Genomic DNA, 19,721 nt, shown 5'->3' with positions numbered 1-19,721 from the left:
CGAAGGAACATGATTTAGTAAGTAGGAAATAAGGTAAGAAATTTACATTCATTTCATGTAACGTTATCAAAAAATATGACGGACATTACGAAACAACCTAGTAAGGCTCTAATGAACGTTTTCGTTAGTAATATTATACATAACGAGCGATAAATGTTTGTTATAATTATTGGCCTCTATAATTATGATGATATATTAAAATTTAGCACAGATTTTACCGCATATAGTATTAATATTTTACCTCAATATAACGTATTATAATTTATAATTATACTATTATTATACATAACTTCACGAATGGTTATTTTAAAATTAAGTACAGCTTATAGTTTTGAACATCTACGAAATGTCTACGCATGCTACGAAGAATGTCTACGACTTCTACGACCTACGTAGCTACAGCATATCCCCTACGGTTTAACATTATAAAATTAATTTTTAAAACGGAGAGATTTTTAAAACTTTAGTAATACGAACTACGCAGCAATTTAACCCGCAAGACCTATATCAAACTTTCTAGACTAAAGCAAAGGATTTAATTAAAATTTTCTAAATCGCGAACGTTATTTAAGAGCTCATCTTAAGTATACATTAGGATACAAAAGCGCGGATTCTGACTCCATAATATGGTTCATTCATCGAGTAGAAATACAGGCTTATTTTCTCACGGCATTTGTTCCCTTCCAGAAGATGTATTCCGGACGCGACAGTGTTTATCTCACGAGTAACAAATGGGACATACGGCTTTGTCGCTCGGCGAACGTTTTAAAATGTCGATGTTCATTTCGTTGATTATGTTATCTGTAAAATTGTGTGTGACAAAAATGTATTTTGTTGTTGTTTCAAAATTGGTTACATATTTCACGATGAAGCTTTAAAAGATATACTAACTGTACAAAACAGATTATTAATACGTGGTCTACGATGATTTTGTAATGTCTGAAATAAACATTCCCTTCATTCAATTATAATGCACATTGTTATTTTTTCTTAACATTATAAAGAAATAACACGTAATTTTATTTTATTTCCATGAATTTGATTAAAAAAATATGAGTACAGCTTACTCCTATCCGGCTACGATCGCATGCATTCGAAGTTATTGCATGTCAGTTCCTTCTCTATGAACAAGAAAGCATTTCAACTTTTTCAAGTTCTGTATTTGTTAAGTTACTAACCATACGTATCTATAAAACATGTATCCTTCTATGCGACCCAGTATCCCCATTTATCAAACTTAATTTAACCAATTGTGATATTATAATTTATAACATACATTCAACTTTAAATTTATAATGAAGTTAAAATAATATGGTTTTAAAACATTGAGTAAGAAGCTAGCACTCGCAGCAATATTAAAGCAGCCCCCCCTAGCCAAGTGGCTTTCTGTTAGCGTAGCGTTCAATAGAATAGACTACGAATGTATGAGATTGACGTAAGCTGTAGATAAACGTATCTACAGCTACATTCGTAGTCTATTCTATTGAACGCTACGCTAACAGAAATCCACTTGGCTAGGGGGGCTGGTGACATATTGTGAGCGTGAGAGTAATCTGTTTTTATTGTAGTCTTACTAATAGCGTCATTTTTAGGCGTCGTCTTGTATTACTGTATCTTAATGAATATTTAACATAATACGGCTGCGCCTGAAATATGAGTTATCATAAATATTACGAAATAAGAACTTTCTAATTCATTTTTGATTTATATTCTTTGAATAATGTTTCATGGAAGTTAAGCATTGTAGATCTTTATACTAAACGAATTGTGTTAAGCTATTGTAAGTATTATTATAATGGAAAATTAGATTTTAATTTGAAATGCCTAATAATACAATATTACCTAATAAATATCTTTGTAGTGCCTATATCCCGAAAGAATGTAAGAAACTCTATACATATTAATTATGAAAATAAAATATAACTCAATATAAAAATCTCTACTAAACAACCATATCGCTCTTGTATTCAATTGCATATATTAATTTATTATCTTAAATATTATTGATAATATTTAAGATAATAAATTAATATCATCACCCTTCAATAACCTCTTACAGCAATAATTAGTTCAAACACGCAGTTCCGAAAATAATTCATTCAACTCCATTTCAAACCATAATACCTACTTATCAGCTGTCATGTTTCTCCGTTGTGACGTCATTTATCATAGGGACATTCCCTTCCGAGCCTTTCGAGTCTTACCTGTCAAATGAGTATGATTGTCTCGTGATAGGCTTTGAATTATGATGTTCTAATGTTGTTTGAAGAATCTTGCTTTATTAGTTACTAGCATTCCGCCTGCGGCTTCGCCCGCGTTTGCAAAGAAAAACCCGCATAGTTCCCGTTCCCGTGGGATTTCCTGGATAAAACCTATCCTATATTACTCGTGGGTAATGTAGCTTTCGAATGGTGAAAGAATTTTTAAAATCGGTCCAGTAGTTTATGAGCCTATTCATTACAATCAAACAAACAAAGTTTTCCTCTTTATAATATTAGTGTAGATGTACTTAGCTTATAATGGAGTCATAATTAGGAGTCTAAAGTTGTAAATAATTGTATGTTTTCAAAAAGATTTTTCAGATTTCAGGGTCAAAGAATTCTATTATATTCGAAGACTGTACGTGTGTGTGTATGCAAAAAAAAAATAATTAAAATGGCTATGATAATCTCCACAAGGTATTGAGGATTTTAATCCTTATTTGTTCTAATTCAGTGTTCATCATCGAGACATCAAATATAGCCTTTTAATATATTATTGTTGTTAACTATGATGTATTGTAGGTATTAAAATAAAACAAACAGATCCGTAATAAAAACCATCAATATATTTACATATGATTATTTACATATTTACATAACGATATCTAATTTTACGTTACATAATTGATTTTTTTATGTACATCGCGGAACAATTTCTTCGAGAATCCAACAAACAATAAAGATATGTAATATTAGCTCAAACGTCGAAATAAATTTTATTATAAGGTAACATTGTTTGAAAAATACAATTGAATGTACTTTTAACTACTTAGTGGGTTACCATCAAACATAATATAGTAAATTAATTAGTACTTAATATTAACAATTGTTACACTGCTTGTTTTATTAAAAATTGCGTTATTATAAAATTCGTCAGCGACCAAATTTCCTTGCTACATTTTCGTATCTAAATTGAAAAAACAGACCATAAAGTAGTACCGTATACGAAATTCGACCATGTAATTGAATTTCAAAAATTCACATCTAAATACAAAAATCAACACACAAATATTCCTTTATTCATACATAAGTGCGGCATTAGCCATAATGATACATGTAATTAACAAAGCATTGCAGTTATAAATCGCGAAACAAACAACAAACAATTGAAACAATCTTTTATTTGGTCATTTTATAAGCTATTATCTATATAATATATACAGATTCTATGAACTTTCTACGTATCAGTCTGCAGTGAAAATTATTTGAGTTTTTACTAAGTTGGTTCTTCGAGTACATTTGTCACGTTTTCTGTCACTTTCAGTGTGCTTGTGTTGGAGAGGGACAGACTATTCATGTCTTCGTCGACTGTGGTGAGTTGAGAATAAACCGTCTTTGGATATAAAGTGAGGTTCTTTCGACGTTTTATTTTGATCTGGAATCAAATGTACATGTTAGAATGTTGAATTTTCGCAGACGGCAGATGGCCGACATAATGCGCTTTTAGTCAATTTTTGTAAGCAGATTGCGATTTACTTAATATGTACTTTTGTCAACAGAAACTGTGAATAATTAAAGTATTAAAGTATAAAATATAATGCTGAAATATATCCCAATAATTTTATTTCAAATTTGCAAAATTATTTTTCAGCTTGATAATATTGTAATCAGTATTTTATCTCTTTAATAATATTTCATATTAACTGGAAAGAAACAAACTAGTGAGTAATGTAAATCTATTCTAGAAAGGCTTTAAAAAAATCTACAAACGTATCGAAGAAAGAGCTTCAATTAGTGCAAAAGAGAAATTAAGTTGTGCAACAACAAAAAAATCAATAAAGTTCGTAAACAGCAAATAAATTAAAAGTCACCGTTATCACAATCACAATTGCTGTAACCAAAAGAGCCGTAAAACATGAAAACATTACTAAAAAGGCAGGCTAAAATTTCACAGAGTGCATAATATTTTATTTATTTATTTACATTTTAATACAGTTGTACATAAGGGAAATCTTACAACTCAAAAGGAGAGCACAACTTATTTGGCGGCCTTATCACTTATAAGTGATCTCTTCCACGCACCCAGGGTAAAAGGTAACAAGCAAAAATATCAATTATAAGAGAACGAAAAAGTACTGAAACATCTATGAAATAATATATAGGTGCATAAAAACATGTTGCAAAAAAGCACTACTCAATAACCCCTCACCCTTATCACGATCACAAGAGCTAGAACCAAGAGGGCCGTCGCCGCGCTGCTCCACACTATCAATAAATCACGGTCCAAGATATTTGGCGCGGTTTTTGCGTCGTCGACAAAAAACGACGCGGTCATACGCGACCCAATGTTGTCCGCAATGCGGCGCTTGCCCGCGGACGAGCCGTTCGAACAGCCCCCTATTTGTCATTTCCAATGAAATTAATGAAAAAATCTTTTTACGATTCAAGAAAGAATAGGTTCCACTAACTCAAATATTCAACTAAGAATAGGCTCGATGGTTCACAAGTTTGTGTCGTCACAAACTCAAACCAAAACATTTATTACACGCCTCATAAACGAAGCGTTGAGGTATAGTTGCTCTACTCTCGCCCAGAAATCAATTTACCTCTATTCAACTAGACTTCGTATAGAAAAACTTTTGAAACGTCAAAATATAGATAAATTATTAAATTGATTCAAATGTATAAATCTTTTGTCTTAGTAATTAAGACCTTAGGTTAAGACAGTAAAACAAAATAAACGATTATTAAAAATGCAAAAAGAAAATCGTTGTCTTCAAGTGACATGTGACATGAAACTGACACATAAACGTCATTGACGTTCCTATTCTTTGTTGAATCATTTTGTTGAAAAAGTTTTGAAAACAGTTTGGCGCCAAAAATTCGGTGAAAAATTTTCTTTTATTTCAAATTTATACTGCGATTTTATGTTTTAAAACGAATCTGATGCTACATCTCAAATAGTTTTCGCTTGAGAGCTTGTCTAAGAAATAAACATACACAGCCGGGCTTTCTTACTATTCAATATTATTTAGTTACCTCTTTTTATTGAAACATCTGTATATAGAAGCCAGGCTTACATTAATTAACATTTGAATCAATGTTTCTTTTACACACAGATTTTTAATAAATTATTATATTACGCTAGATATTATGGAATTCAAATAGATTTGAAGAAGTTTCTTAGTCTGAAATCGTTCACTTACCAATATCTTTGGTGCAATGACAGCAATCTGTCGATTGATTACTACTTAAATAAAACGACGCCATACTCTCCGTACAGCATGGCAGACATTTGTGGTTAACTCTGCAAACAAAGGTAAATATTTCTTTATATCTTCACGAGAACAAAGTTGAAATTTTATGTGACTGCTAAAGTTGGAAATGTAGGACATTAGACGTCGGCAATGCTCCACAATTTGTTACTGTTTATAAAACTTTGAGTTTGAAATTATGTCGTATGAAAAGTTCATTCCTTATTTTCTCATTTGATATGAAATAGTACTGTTTATTTGTAAACAGTCATATTTCAACTCGCTACATAATTGCGTACTCTAAAACTGAGATTAGCCAATCACACTATCTTGTCTGAATTTTTTTTAGTATAAAAAACTACTCAATTAGGTATGGTGAAAGGATGTGGATTGGAATATAGATTTATTATGGAATGTATTTATATATTTTTGAAATCGTTATAAAAGTCTGTTTGTATCATTTCAGTCTAAATAAATCTAACCTATAAATAACTCACCTATCTAATCGCAGTGGATGCGCGCAAGTAACGCAGCTCGTAGGTCCGGGCCCAGAACAAGATCTACAGGAATCATGGCATGGACGGCAAGTCCTTGTTCTAGGCTCATAATATTGAGAACTAAGGCACTCTACGCATAATCCGTTTTCTAGAGAGAAGTGTGGCGGACACGATGTACATCTCTGTGGCCCGGCGCCATGACAGTCTTGGCAGTAATGGTGGCAACGTCGGCAACTGTCTCCCCAGGTGAAGAAGTTTTGTGGGCATTCTGGTCTACATTCCCCAGCTGCTAATCTCCAGTCTGGTGGACAAGACGCGCATTGATCCCTCCTCGGGCCAGTACAAGTCTCACAAGATAGATAACACTTGGAGCATATCCCTTCGTCCGGGTAGTATCCATTTGCACATGTCGCCCTACAAGTTCCGGACTGCAAGCGTAATGCTCCCGAACAAGATGTACAATTCAACCTCGAGACACAATTCGCACAAGTCTGCGGACACTGGGAACAACTGCCGGCCGTCTGATAGAACCCTTGCCCACATTCCGCGACACACCTACAAAAGAACACTCGTTAGCTGTATTCCAACACGCGACGAAGGGTCTATCTCGTACGTAGTTACCTAGATCCCTGCAATAACAACGGGCTCGAACAAGATAAACAGTCCCACTCGTTCGGTCCGCTACATTTCTCACAAGTGGAATGACAATTTTTGCACCGACCTCCTTCATAATATTCGTCTGTGGAGAAAAAAACCTTTTAAACAAAGAACTCCAGTGGAGCGGCGTAAAAGCTTTGGTATCCGTTAAATTGACATTTTTCAGCTCGTACGTGCTCATATAGAAATGCTTTGTTGAGCTTTGTGGATTGTTTCATACGTTTACTTGTTAAGTATTAAGAGTATTTGAATGCGCATTTGTAAGAGTTTCTATTTGTTTTGTATCAAATGAAAACATTTTAATTTGTTTTTGTAAGCGAAGAACCTTTTTCATTAAAATAAAACATAATATATTTTAATATATAAAGAACTGTTATACTTGCATTCTTATGGTTGAACATTATAATATTTTTTTTATATTTAATGTATTTTAAATAATGCTTTACAATTTAAATAAAAAGTAACAAAAATAATTTTCTATGCGATTACAACATTCTGTTTTCAATTCATAATATATTAATGGAGAATAATACTTACTAGTATCACACTTATCGTTTCCATTAGGGAAACAACCTCCAGCCTTTGTAAGTAGCCACTTAGTTTGACACACAGAGCAAATGGTATTCGAGCAAACCGAACAGCCAATCGGACACCTAAAAAATAAGCTATTAGCATCACAATATAAATGTAAATATTACATAATAAACCTTTTATCTTACCTCACACATTCCCTCTTTTGAATATCAGCGAAAAAGCCTTCAGTGCATTTCGGTACGCATTGGCCTTTATACGCGTAATAACCTATTCTACACGATACACATTCACTTTCTTTGGGACCTCTACACGATTCACACAACTCGTGACAGGCCAGGCAACCTAAGTCGTCTTTCTGAAACGTCCCAGGTGGGCAAGATGCCAAGCACGATCCATTATACAAAACATAATTATGAGCGCACGATGAACAAAAATCCGCCTTTTCAGTGCATGTATCGCAATGTTCCGCACAAGGAAAGCAAGCGTTGGCATCTGGGTCTTCATAATAACCGTCGGGGCATTGTTGTAAACAAACAGCCAAGTCGATAACTAATAAATGAGCGGGAGCACACGTGAGGCAGGAGTCCTGCCCCGCGCCGGCACACGTCTCGCACGACTCGTGACACGGCCAACAAACACCGCCCTGATTTACGAAACTCCTCGGCGGACATCTCGATACGCAAGAGTTATCTAAACGATAATGTTTACATGCGACACATTGAGTTGGCCCCTTTCCATAACAACCTTGAGAGTCACACTCGGGGTCGCACATTCTCTGCACTTGTTTATCGTTCGCGTCAGCCAGCACATTTTTCCTCTGAGAAGACGGAATATTTTTCGGGTAGCTGTGTCGATCCGATATCCCGAGCTCGATCTCGTTTAAGAACTGGGAATATTCGGACGCGTCGTATACATCGTTAATGTGATAGGTTTTTTCCTCTTGCTGAACATTATTCGAATCGAAATAGCTTTTATTTCTCAACCTTATCGGGTTAGTGGCCGTCCCGTAGAAAATAAGTTGCCATTTTTTCAATACTCCTGGCTGCGTGACGTGATTATTGCCCGCGTTTATTATCTGCAGTGTCCATCGGCCTTCAGCGTTTTCGCCCCAGAAATGTACACTTAAGAACGGCCAGTCGTCGAAATTCGAGCTCGTCGCGTCGTGCGTCCTTTCGAACAATAGAGTGGACGTGGTCCCCATCGGCGATGTGAGTAATATCCGTAAATTTCCTCGGGGAAAAAAGCTGAGTGAAATTTTACATTGAACGTGTTCTAAAAATCTGACCTCGTTCATCGTTCCGCTACATCCGTTGACGTCCATGTGTACCGAAATAGTGTATCCGAAAGAGGTTTCGATGGACCTATCCTCGTTTATTTCCTGAGACTTGCAAATGTGTTGCGGCGGGACGCTTATCCACTGCTCGGCCAACGAAACCATTTGACCTGCATCCATTAAGCCGTAGCCAAACTTATGGCTCACCTTACGCTTCACACCGTTTACGATCCAACCGTCTTCCTTCTCTAGAGGTTGCGGTCGAGATGTCATTACTATTAAATGCTGCATGTCTCGCCAAGTGAGTAAGGAATTCGCTTCGAGCGCTAGAGCACAAATTCCTGCGGCGAGAGGAGCGGACGCCGAAGTTCCCGTGTGATCAACCGTGCATATGTGGTCGGGGCGTAATTGCACGTCCATGTCCACAGTTGCCACGCTCTTGTCCCGGCCTGGAGTACCCGAGCTGTACGTTGACGCTAAAGTGGAGGAACACTCTTCTAAATACCATGGCTTATAACCTCCTTGCGTCGCACTCGATATCGATATCGTAAATATACTGTTCGCGTAACCGTCGCAATTACAAGAGTCAGTGTGCCGACCGCCATTCCCCGATGCCCATATAAAAATAGACCCTTTTCCGCCTCTGCCGTTAGTTACCCCATTTATGAAGGCTCTGAAACAAAAAAAATCGTTTTAATGAGCTCGCTCGAAGCGATCTCTCGCGGTGATAATTAGACAATACCTTCTCGCTAAAGGGCCCGGGCCGTCGACCGTTTTCCCGTCGTCTTCCGGTCCCCAGGAAGCGCTATAGATGTCTATGTGGTGAGTGTTGAAACTTAACGCTTGCGCTTCCACTGCGTCGTTCACTAGGCCGTCTAACATCCTGACTCCACCGATGCTAGCATTGTAAGCGATGCCGACGCCGCAGTACCGGTTGTACGCGACGGCGGCCACCTCGCCCGCACAGCGCGTGCCGTGTTTATTGTCACCATTGTCTTGCGGCGTCGGGTCCGTGTCGTTCCCGTTTATGTCGGTCGACGCCGCTGGATCCTAAGTTATTGAAATGCCTCCAGTTACTCGACGCTTACAAACTAACTTCGTTACACTTCGGCCACCGAATTTCGAGTAAAATCGCGTTGATATTCTAGGAACGAACCTAAACTCTAAATTTGCATTTTATATTTCTGGAGCATACAATTCGGTACGCTGCATACATTCTAAAAATTCAACATTTAGGTTATGCGGTCAAATGCGAGACATGTGACTTCGTCTTGACATCGAAGAATCTTTCTTTGGATGCACAAGTATTCATTTCCTTTGCATATTAAAAACGCGAAGAATTTAATTTAAACTAAGTATAAACTTGTTATTTTATTCTAAAGAACCATTTCGAAAATTATTTTCATAAAGGCTATCTATTTGAGAATAGTTTATTAAAGATTACGCATAACATTCGTGAATGATTTGATTTCTGCTTATCCCTATTTCACATTTTCATAAAGTGGCCGAAGTGTAAACTCGAAAACAATCATCACACAAGCATGAATTCACAAGCAAGTATAATTACATAATTCTGCTTGAGATCCGGATGATTAGGCTGTATCCCGTCGTCTAATATTGTGATTACGACCCCCTTGCCGGTGTAGCCCTTGCGCCACGCAAACCCCACGTTCATATCTCGACCATCTGCCGCGCCGCCGTTCTGAAATGGTCTTTGTATTGTAAACAGGACTATATACCTTCTATATACAATACTATAGTAAATACTTCAGATAAGGTTACTATTATAGAGAGGAAATGAAAAGTTTTATGTACGAGTATTTGTTTGTTTGTGTATTTGTTTTTTCTCAAAAAGTTATTATACAATTTAACGTTGAAGTTAAAAGTCGAAGAACAGCAAAGAACTAAAATATTTATATTAATATCTTGTTAAAGTAAGATATTACTATTTTAAGAAGCTGAAAATTCTAAGAATATTATCAAATACTTTAATATTTATTAGTCGACATCTCTGAGGAATATATTTGTATACTTTATTACTATATAAAGCTTTTAGTTTAAATACTATAAAAATGTTATTTAATTGACTTGTAATCACAAGTTATTATATTAATTTATATATTTATTTATATAGTTACTTTTGTGTGAGTTTACACAAAAATAACAATAGCAATTTTATGACATGAAATAAACTCCCATTGAAAAAGAAACAAAAACAGTTCTTCGTGACTGAAAAAATAAACAATTTTAAAAGCAATATCACTAGGCTATTATTGTGTTATAAGAAATAATAACGAGTTGGGAATTTATAAAGCGATTTGTAGGCTACTATGCCGACATATAAATGATTTAGTATCCGAAATATAATTTTCTAGGGAGAAACTATAATTATTTATAGCTGCCATCTATACCGTTCTCAACTATTATTTTGTGTTAAATCATGTTACGCAATATCCGTCAATTTTCACTATGTTTAGGTCTTCATAGAAAATGCAATAAAGCTTTTAGCATAAAGTACATATAATATTTATATTAAGTATATTGTTTAGGAATATATATTTAGGTGACTATCTATCAACGCACAGCCCAAACCACTGGACGGCTGTCTGGCTGAATATTTGGCATGCAGGTAGATGTTAGGACGTGGGCATTCGCTAAGAAAAGATTATGATCAATTCTACCTCCAAGGGGATAAAATAGGGGAAGAAAGTTTGTACTATGAAAATATATCTTCATCACGTAGGCGAAACTGCGGGCAACAGCTAGTTTTACATAATCTCCATTTGTATTGAAGAATCGATCGTAAAAATGGCATTAGAATTCATTAATTATGCAGTTGCGATTTGAAATACGGGGAAAAGAATTCAATTTATTCCATTTGGTTTACCCTTGACTATTCACACTGCGGCAGATCGAATCTGTTTGTTATTTGTTTTATTTGTTGTTTGAGTATTAGTTGTTGTGTGTTTTGTTAAGTTTCTCCAAAGTATGTTTAAAGTATCGCGGTTCATAAAGCTTAGAATGTTAGGTATTTCGTAAAGTTAATAAAAACATGCTTAAATTGAATATTGTTTCCATAAAATAGAAATATTTACTTTAAGTGTGTTGTATGCATAGGCGTAGCTACCGCTGTATCTGCCGTATCAACTATACGGGGCCCCCGCGCCAAGGGATCCCCCAACGTGCGCTTTTGTGAGAAAACTTTACCCTTCCTAAGGGCCCCCAAACAAATTTTTATACGGGGCCCCGCCAAGGCACGCTACGCTTCTGGTTGTATGAAATCCTTATAACAATTTTAATATGTAGATATGTTTTATAATTGAAAATGCATATGTAAGTATACAATTACAGTAACCTAATTTTCGATGTAGAAACTTTCTAAAAATCCCTGTCAACTTAATTACCAAGTCCCTCGATGCTAAGACCTAAATGTATAATTTCTACTAAAATTATGAATCAATCAAAATGTAAATAGCATCTATCCAATCACATAAAATCAGTCTCACACGATTATAACAAATAGCCAATGATATCTGCAACGTCACATTACTGTATGATATTATTCCAGTCTTTTGTTCTTTTTAACTGAATATGCATGAGGCTCCGGCCTTGCACTACACGCGTTGAAACTTCTTTACACTTACGAGTTCAAGGTAATGAGCTGTACTGTAGATTATGAAGTAAACACGTTCAGTCGCATTGTGTATGCAAAATACTGTAAGCTGTTTATTTTTGTGTTTGAGCTTTTCTATATAAATTTTAATCTTATTTTACAATTACAGATTTCAATTTAAATGTATACTAATACTATAAAGCTGAAGAGTTTGTTTGTTTGTTTAAACGCGCTAATCTGACAACTACTGGACCGATTTGAAAAATTCTTTCGATGTTAGATAGCCCATTTATCGAGGTAGGCTATATCCATACTAATATTATAATTGCGAAAGTAACTCTGTCTGTCTTTCTGTTACTCAATCACGCCTAAACTACTGAACCAATTTGCATAAAATTTGGTAAGGAGATATTTTGACACCCGAGAAAGGACATAGGCTACCTTTTATTGCGAAATATCTACCACGGGCGAAGCCGGGGCGGACCTCTAGTAGGCTATATATCATTACGCTAGGACAACAAGAGCGGAGCCATTTGTTTGAAACCGCGATCAGTAGATCAGATCAGTCAACAGTATCGATTCTGGAATTACATAAAGTTGTATTATACCTATCAGTTTTATACCGTATTAGGTATTTTAGTAGACAAAAATTTACTAAAAAGGATGTAATATATGACTTAAACTCAAATATTATCTACTTCCACTTAATTGATAATGAAATGTGGTTCGCACATTAATATTGGATAAAATAACAGACAAATTGCACAAATTGCTTTATTAGAACACAATGAATTGAATCATTTATAACAGAGCTAATACGATTTCATAATAATAAGAAAGTAGAGAACTAACATCAACAGAAAATAAACTTAAAAATTCATTTTTATTTACTCAAATGAATCGCTCATTGCTGTAGTCATTATATTTAAAAATTTACTTTTTGATAAACATTTCGTTTTCAATGACTTCTCTGACCTCAAAAACTCCAACTTCAGATTCAGACAAATGTTAATATTATCCTCTTACTAGTGATGTTTTATAATAAAAGATTTTGTTAACAAAATCGTAGTATTTGGATTATCTTTCTGAATTATATTTCATATTTCCAAATAACGTTTATCGTTTTTCCACGAATCCCTACAGTTTTAAACATTATCATAATAATATTTACGAAAATAGTAACAAGAAATAGTAAAATTCCACAAAACAAATAGGTTATTCTGAGACCTATTTTTCATTCAACTTATTTATCTTTTTATACTTTTTATTAATTGGAATATGAGATCATTTATTAAAAATAAAGATTGTTAAGAAAATAAACTATAAAGCAACAGGTTCATTAAACTTTAAAGCCTGCAATCTACTTATCTCTATCACAGTGGGCAAGCACCCTAATGTCTTAAATCATGTATGTACCTACATTCGTAGAGTACCAGTATAGCTTTATTTCTGTACTTTTAAAGACTTTTCAGCAATTCCCCACTGTGCTCATTCTACTTTATTACGTTTGTTTTAAATTCGTAAGCCCCGGCCTTGAATGTTGGACTAATTTACAAAATAAATACTTTACGACGGATTAAAACGATTCGGTCGTAGTATTTTATGTTGCGAAATGAAATAGTATTTTCTTTTAGGCTTATTTATTTGCTTACGTCTATACACAAACAAACTACTTCTAAAAAATAAAAACACGGTAAATTTTAATTTCATTTACAAAAAAATAATGTTTTCAATAATTATACGAAAATGTTTAAAACGGAAAGTGAAATCTTAATGTAATAAAAGTACACTGTAAGTCAATAATTAATGTACGATGTAATCAAGCCTTATCTGTTTTTACAAGCTCTCGTCAATTCAGCTGTATAACATCACTAGCTGCTCCGCGCGGTTTCACCCCCGTGGCTCCACACCTGTTGGTCGTAGCGTGATGATATATAATACCCTATAGCCTTCCTCGATAAATGAGCTATCTAACACCGAAAGAATTTTTCAAATCAAACCAGTAGTTCCCGAGATTAGCGCGTTCAAACAAAGAAACAAACAAACTCTTCAGCTTTATAATATTATATATTAGATAATAGTATAGATTATACAACAGTTTCTATCTATATTTGTATTTTGAATTTTCCCTCGTCAATTTAGCTGTATAATCTTTATGTAACGGGTTCTTAATGTACTTATTCTTCAATTCAGCAAATGCAAATTTGCAAAATCTTTCTTTCTTCTTTTAAATTCATAGTGTACCTACTTCTTTATAATATATCTAATAGTTTCTATCTAATGTATTTAAGACGGATTTTTCCAAGTGTAAAATTTATTCAATGAATAATAATAGAACATACCAAATACCACTGTTCTTTGAACAATGGATCAGGAAACGTTAATAAATTCGATTGTCTCATCACAGGGCGGGAGTGATCCCGCTTTGTTCTTCTCAACTCCCTCTGCTGCATCACCCATCTTACCTAAAACAAACAACGACATAAAAAATATCCGTAAATTCCCATTGTCCTGACAAAGTTGCCCGTTAGAGATACTACCTAGCGATAAGGCATTTTGCTTATTTTAAATGTATTGCATGCTGTAATATTTTTTATTTCTATATCCATAAAGGAATTTCTAGGAGTAGATTACCTGTATCTCATAATATTGCCAATCTTATAAAATAACCTACCACCTACGTGCTAAATTTTCATGTATTCCGTTGAGAGGTTTATGGGCGATCGAATTTTAACAGAATAAAATTATTATTTAATAAATCCAATAATAATTATTCATAAGTTTTCTCCGTGATATAATTAAAGTTAAAGAAAGACATTACGCTAAAACAGATTATTTGCAATTAATAGGTACCTATAAAATTAGGGTCCAATCAAATAATGCAAATATGAAATCACAACCCTTTCAAGAATCGTAAACATTAAAACCAATAAGCAAAAACAATGAAACATAAAATCAATTCTCAATTAATTGAAAAGTTCAATCTATATGCAAAAATAAACTCCAGCTCTTAATTGTATGTACAAGAATTTGAATAAAACCGTCAGAACGAATTTATTTCGCAAGTCTTGCCTCCAAGTGGCTGCGCTTCGATGAGCTTACATATTCAGAACCTATCGAATCAATAAGCATAAACTTGGAACTGTATTGGTAAGCTTCAAGTGAAAGTAATTCTGCAGGTGCTCAATTTATGATGTTAAACGCTCTCGTTTGCAACTCGATCTACGTACTTCTTGTTTCTGAATATCAATATAATTAAGAAAAAATCTTAAATTATTGTCGATGTGAAACGTAAAAAAACAGTAAGTAAAGACTTTAATCTCATGAAAATCAAAACGATGAAGACGATGATGATGAACGATGAAAATCAAGACGAATTAAAACAGCAACTATAGAGTTTCTTGCCGGTTCTTCTCCATAAATACTGCTTTCCGAAGTGGTAAATGTTAAAAATATGTAATGACGTTTCGAAAGTCCTTCTGAGTAGTAGAAGTCTAATTGAATAAATAAATGTTTGAGTTTGAATGTTTGGGTTTGATGATGATAATGAATTAATGGACAATTCGGAGATTTTTGAAAAAGCCATAATATTAAACTAAATAATATATACCAATATTAAACTAAATATAACGCAAAGCTCATGTATTTATTTACACGAACTATTTTTTACCAATTATCATTAATAAAAGATCTTGTACTTGGAATAGGTAAATAAGAAATAGTACAATGATGGTAAAAATTATTAAATTAGTCCATTTCGTGCAAGAAATGTTCCATAATTTATTAAAACTAATAAGCATACTTCATCATAAAAGGAAGACAACATGAGCCATGACTATATTAACATAAATAATAATTCTCTAGGGAAATGTGTCACATATAAGATTTACTTTTCCGGGAATATCCTTACAATTATTTATTTATTTCCACTTTCTAGGTAATTTCCACGCAGTAAAAGTGATTTTTCTGTGAGTCATTGATATAATAAAAGACTAGATTAGTTGATTCTACGAACGGTGTTCAATAATATTTTTTAGGAATGTCTATTAAATTAATTTTCATATAGATTCTTATGATTGCTATTAATTTATTATTAAGGCGAATTATATTTTTGCATATAATTTAGGTATATCAACTTAGAAAGTATAAAGACAACCTATCTATAATCTGTATTTCAAAATATGTTGTTTTTCAGTAAATAAAAAATATCGTTAATTATTATTTAAAAAAAAGTATTCGAGTAAGCATATACATATATTTAGGGCGAACGGACGGCATTCATAAAATTAAAAATTCATCAGATTTGTGTGAGCGTTGATATTTTTAACCGACTTCAAAAAAAAGGAGGAGGTTATCAATTCGGCCGGTATATTTTTTTTTTTTTTTTTTATGTATGTACACCGATTACTCCGAGGTTTCTGAACCGATTTACGTGATTCTTTTTTTGTTCGATGCGGGATGGTGTCGAATTGGTCCCATAAAAATTTTATTCGGATAGGCCCAGTAGTTTTTATTTTATGAGCATTTTTGTCTGTAGGTATTTGTAAATTTTGCAAGTGCAAGTTTGAAGTCGGTTGTTTTTAACGCAGTTATCACTTGTAATCGTGACTTTTGACCCGCGTTACAGTAAAGTAAGGCTAATTTTAAAGTATGTTTGAGCAATGGATATAATTCAAAATGTTCCCTTGACTACCAAAGCGTTGCTTGCAAGATAATTTAAAACTTATTACCAAAACGTAACAAAAGCAACAAAATTGAATTAGAACCTCTAAGAACAGATATTAACGGTCGGTAATTAATTTACGACGGAGCGTTTTAAATTAAGATCTTTAGATGAAAACTGCAAAATGTTTGAATAATTCGAGAATGATTCAGTTATAATGTACAAGAGGGTTCGTTAAGCTACTATAATTTGATGAAATTATTATGAAGGATCATTTATAGGGGTATACATCGTTTGAGCGTAATAACACCATATCCTTCTGTACCTATTAATAATGTTTAAATGGACTGACACGATGTTTCAAAATTAAAAACGTTTCAAAGACCACTGGATTATTAATGTTAATCCCTACTAATATTATAAATGCGAAAGTAACTCTGTCTGTCTGTCTGTTACTCAATCACGCCTAAACTACTGAACCAATTTTCATGAAATTTGGTATGGAGATATCTTGATACCCGAGAAAGGACATAGGCTACTTTTTATTGCAAAATATGTACCACGGGCGAAGCCGGGGCGGACCACTAGTCCATACTAATATTATAAATGCGAAAGTAACTCTGTCTGTATGTCTGTTACTCAATCATGCCTAAACTACTGAACCAATTTGCATGTGAGATGGTATGAAGATATTTTGATACCCGAGAGAGGACATAGGCTACTTTTTATTCCGGGAAAATGACGCAATTCCGGAAATCCCACGGGATCGGGAACTATGCGGGTTTTCCTTTGACTGCGCGGGTAAGCCGCGGGCGGAAACCTAGTATAGACTAATTCTCAGTGAGCTTACGTGTTGCATACGCGCACTAAGTTCAGATTTGCTGAGCAAACTTCAAAACACCTATTACCGCATCATTCATTAAACTATAGAAACGGGAGGCTGCTTCTAAAAGGCTGACGTCGCAAAAGGTCACATAGTGATCTATTATAGCAAGAGGTTTACCCGCCGTAATACTATTACATACCCTCTTAACAAATTGCTATCCCACCGGTATAATTAAAAACTCTAATGGCACCTGCCTCGTACTAGTTTAGTAGTTAGTACGTACTAATGGTAAAAACCATTTATTATAACCCAAACAAATTAGTTTGTCCGGATTCATAACAGTCGTCAAGGGCATTTTTTGCACTTTTCTCCAAAAATTACTAACTTTTTCAAATATTTAAAAATATATTAAAAAGGTGTGCTTACCTGAGGATCATTTTTTAATTTGTTAATATATCCTATGCTTGCATTTACAGACCTCTTAGTAACGTGTGGGTGTGAAAACAAATAAAAATGTTTCAGGTTCCCGATCTGTAACAAAGAAAAATATATATTAGTATGACACAACTTTTAAGATTGTAGTTTAAATACACAGAAAACCTATTAAACATATAAATTTAAATTTATAAAGAATAGAAAAAATTCGATCACGAGGCGGGACTCGAACCCGCATCCTTCGCGCCATTCCGGGGCGGATGCCTAACCAACTCAGCCACTAAGACTATTAAACATGTTAAAAATCCTTCTAAAATTATAAATGCAAAATCTGTATGTTTGTTTGTTTGTTAGGTACTTCTTCACACAAAAACTGCTGAACCGATTTCATGAAATTTGGCACACACATAGGGTAGCTTGGATGAACACATAAGATGTTAGTGAATACAATCTTAAGCTCCATGTAAATGTTAAATGAATAAGGCGTTGAAATTTTAGATAGGATTACAAAAAATCTAATTGAGAACCTCCTCCTTTTTTGAAATTGGTTGAAGAGGAAGGGGAAATGTTACGATTACGTTCTTTTTAAAAAACGTCGGCAAGCTTACTTTTAATATGATCTTATTATTTTATATGGGTTAAATGCGTACTCAAACAACACTCGACTCCCGTTTTCCTCTATTGTATAGGAATAGAAATTACTTTCAGGGTTTTTAAGTGACAGCGCTTTAAGTGGAGTTACATTTTGAGAGCCAGTAGTATCGTGTACCTTTTTGTGCTTGACGAAAGTGGTCTTTAATTGTATATATTTTGAGCCAATCGGTGTTGGAGAATGGACGATAGTTGACATCTAATGGACTCTCTTAAATTTAAGACAATTTTGCGTTTAGATGTACTTTTTCATTTACAAAAGGATAACACGACAAGTAGGTAATGAGAAAATTATATTTTATTCTTAATTGCATGAATAAGCAAATAGATATACCTAGGTAATTATATATCAAAAAATAAAAATTAAAAACAATTAACTTTTTCATTTGCCCTGTAAAATGCAATCAATTGAACAGAAATTACGAACTTTCAGGCCAACACACGATTGCATAACTAATATTGTAAAGTTCGCCGTTACGCCTCTCAATCACGCTGCTTTATTAAAATGAAAAATTGCACATATTTTATTTGAAAAGTCAATTTACGGCGCATAATAACCGTCCATTCGTTTCATTTTAGACGTTTTAATTCAAGTTTTGCAGTAAACAGAAGCTTTTGGCACACTGCGCTCGGATTTTGGCATGAGAATTTATTAAAGCGACTACAACCGTGCCTTGAGTAAAAACTGTTACTTAACAAGTTGTTTAAAATTGGCAATTATCTTAATAGGTTAAAGCTATACTGTTACGAGCTATTCGTGTTATTTTGTATGTGAATATTTGTTTTATTTTATTAGCTTGATATATTATGTCTTTTGCTTCGGTTAAACGCTGAATATGCTTGTCGACATAAAAACGGTCAAACTCAGGACTTTATCAAGTTTTGCGATTTTTCGTTTGTATGGAATATCAACTACAACATGACTAAGTACAACTAACCATGTCCCACAATGTATAAACATGATACATACTTAAATGAGTTACTTTTGATTTTTCACGCACGACCTGATGATTGATTGAATTTAATTGATGAATTGACTTGATTTTTAACTATTTACTAAATTACTACCTAAATATTCGATACATAAAATAATGCAAAATATAGACATCATCGACTT

The 19,721-nt window shown here is 33.9% G+C and overlaps 1 protein-coding gene across 2 annotated transcripts in view; it reads right to left on the bottom strand.

The window, feature by feature from the left end:
- Positions 1 to 2,805: 2,805 nt before the first annotated feature.
- The window catches only part of LOC123698332 (furin-like protease 2), a 36,427-nt gene continuing 19,511 nt past the window's right edge, over positions 2,806 to 19,721 (bottom strand). Inside the window, exons 2-12 of one of the 2 annotated variants that reach the window (XM_045644915.1) lie at positions 17,945 to 18,049; positions 14,372 to 14,494; positions 9,984 to 10,118; positions 9,159 to 9,466; positions 7,329 to 9,089; positions 7,147 to 7,262; positions 6,574 to 6,691; positions 5,953 to 6,507; positions 5,408 to 5,508; positions 4,411 to 4,598; positions 2,806 to 3,636 (exon numbers count right to left, since the gene is read on the bottom strand). In XM_045644915.1, coding sequence (XP_045500871.1) covers positions 3,478 to 3,636; positions 4,411 to 4,598; positions 5,408 to 5,508; positions 5,953 to 6,507; positions 6,574 to 6,691; positions 7,147 to 7,262; positions 7,329 to 9,089; positions 9,159 to 9,466; positions 9,984 to 10,118; positions 14,372 to 14,494; positions 17,945 to 18,049 — 3,669 coding nt within the window. In that variant the 3' untranslated portion in view covers positions 2,806 to 3,477. The remainder of the gene's footprint in view (positions 3,637 to 4,410; positions 4,599 to 5,407; positions 5,509 to 5,952; positions 6,508 to 6,573; positions 6,692 to 7,146; positions 7,263 to 7,328; positions 9,090 to 9,158; positions 9,467 to 9,983; positions 10,119 to 14,371; positions 14,495 to 17,944; positions 18,050 to 19,721) is intronic. The other variant, XM_045644916.1, reaches the window with a different exon arrangement.

Source organism: Colias croceus, chromosome 16 (assembly GCF_905220415.1).
Source record: "Colias croceus chromosome 16, ilColCroc2.1".
Taxonomy (NCBI): domain Eukaryota; kingdom Metazoa; phylum Arthropoda; class Insecta; order Lepidoptera; family Pieridae; genus Colias; species Colias croceus.
This window is presented reverse-complemented; position numbering and strand designations above follow the sequence as displayed.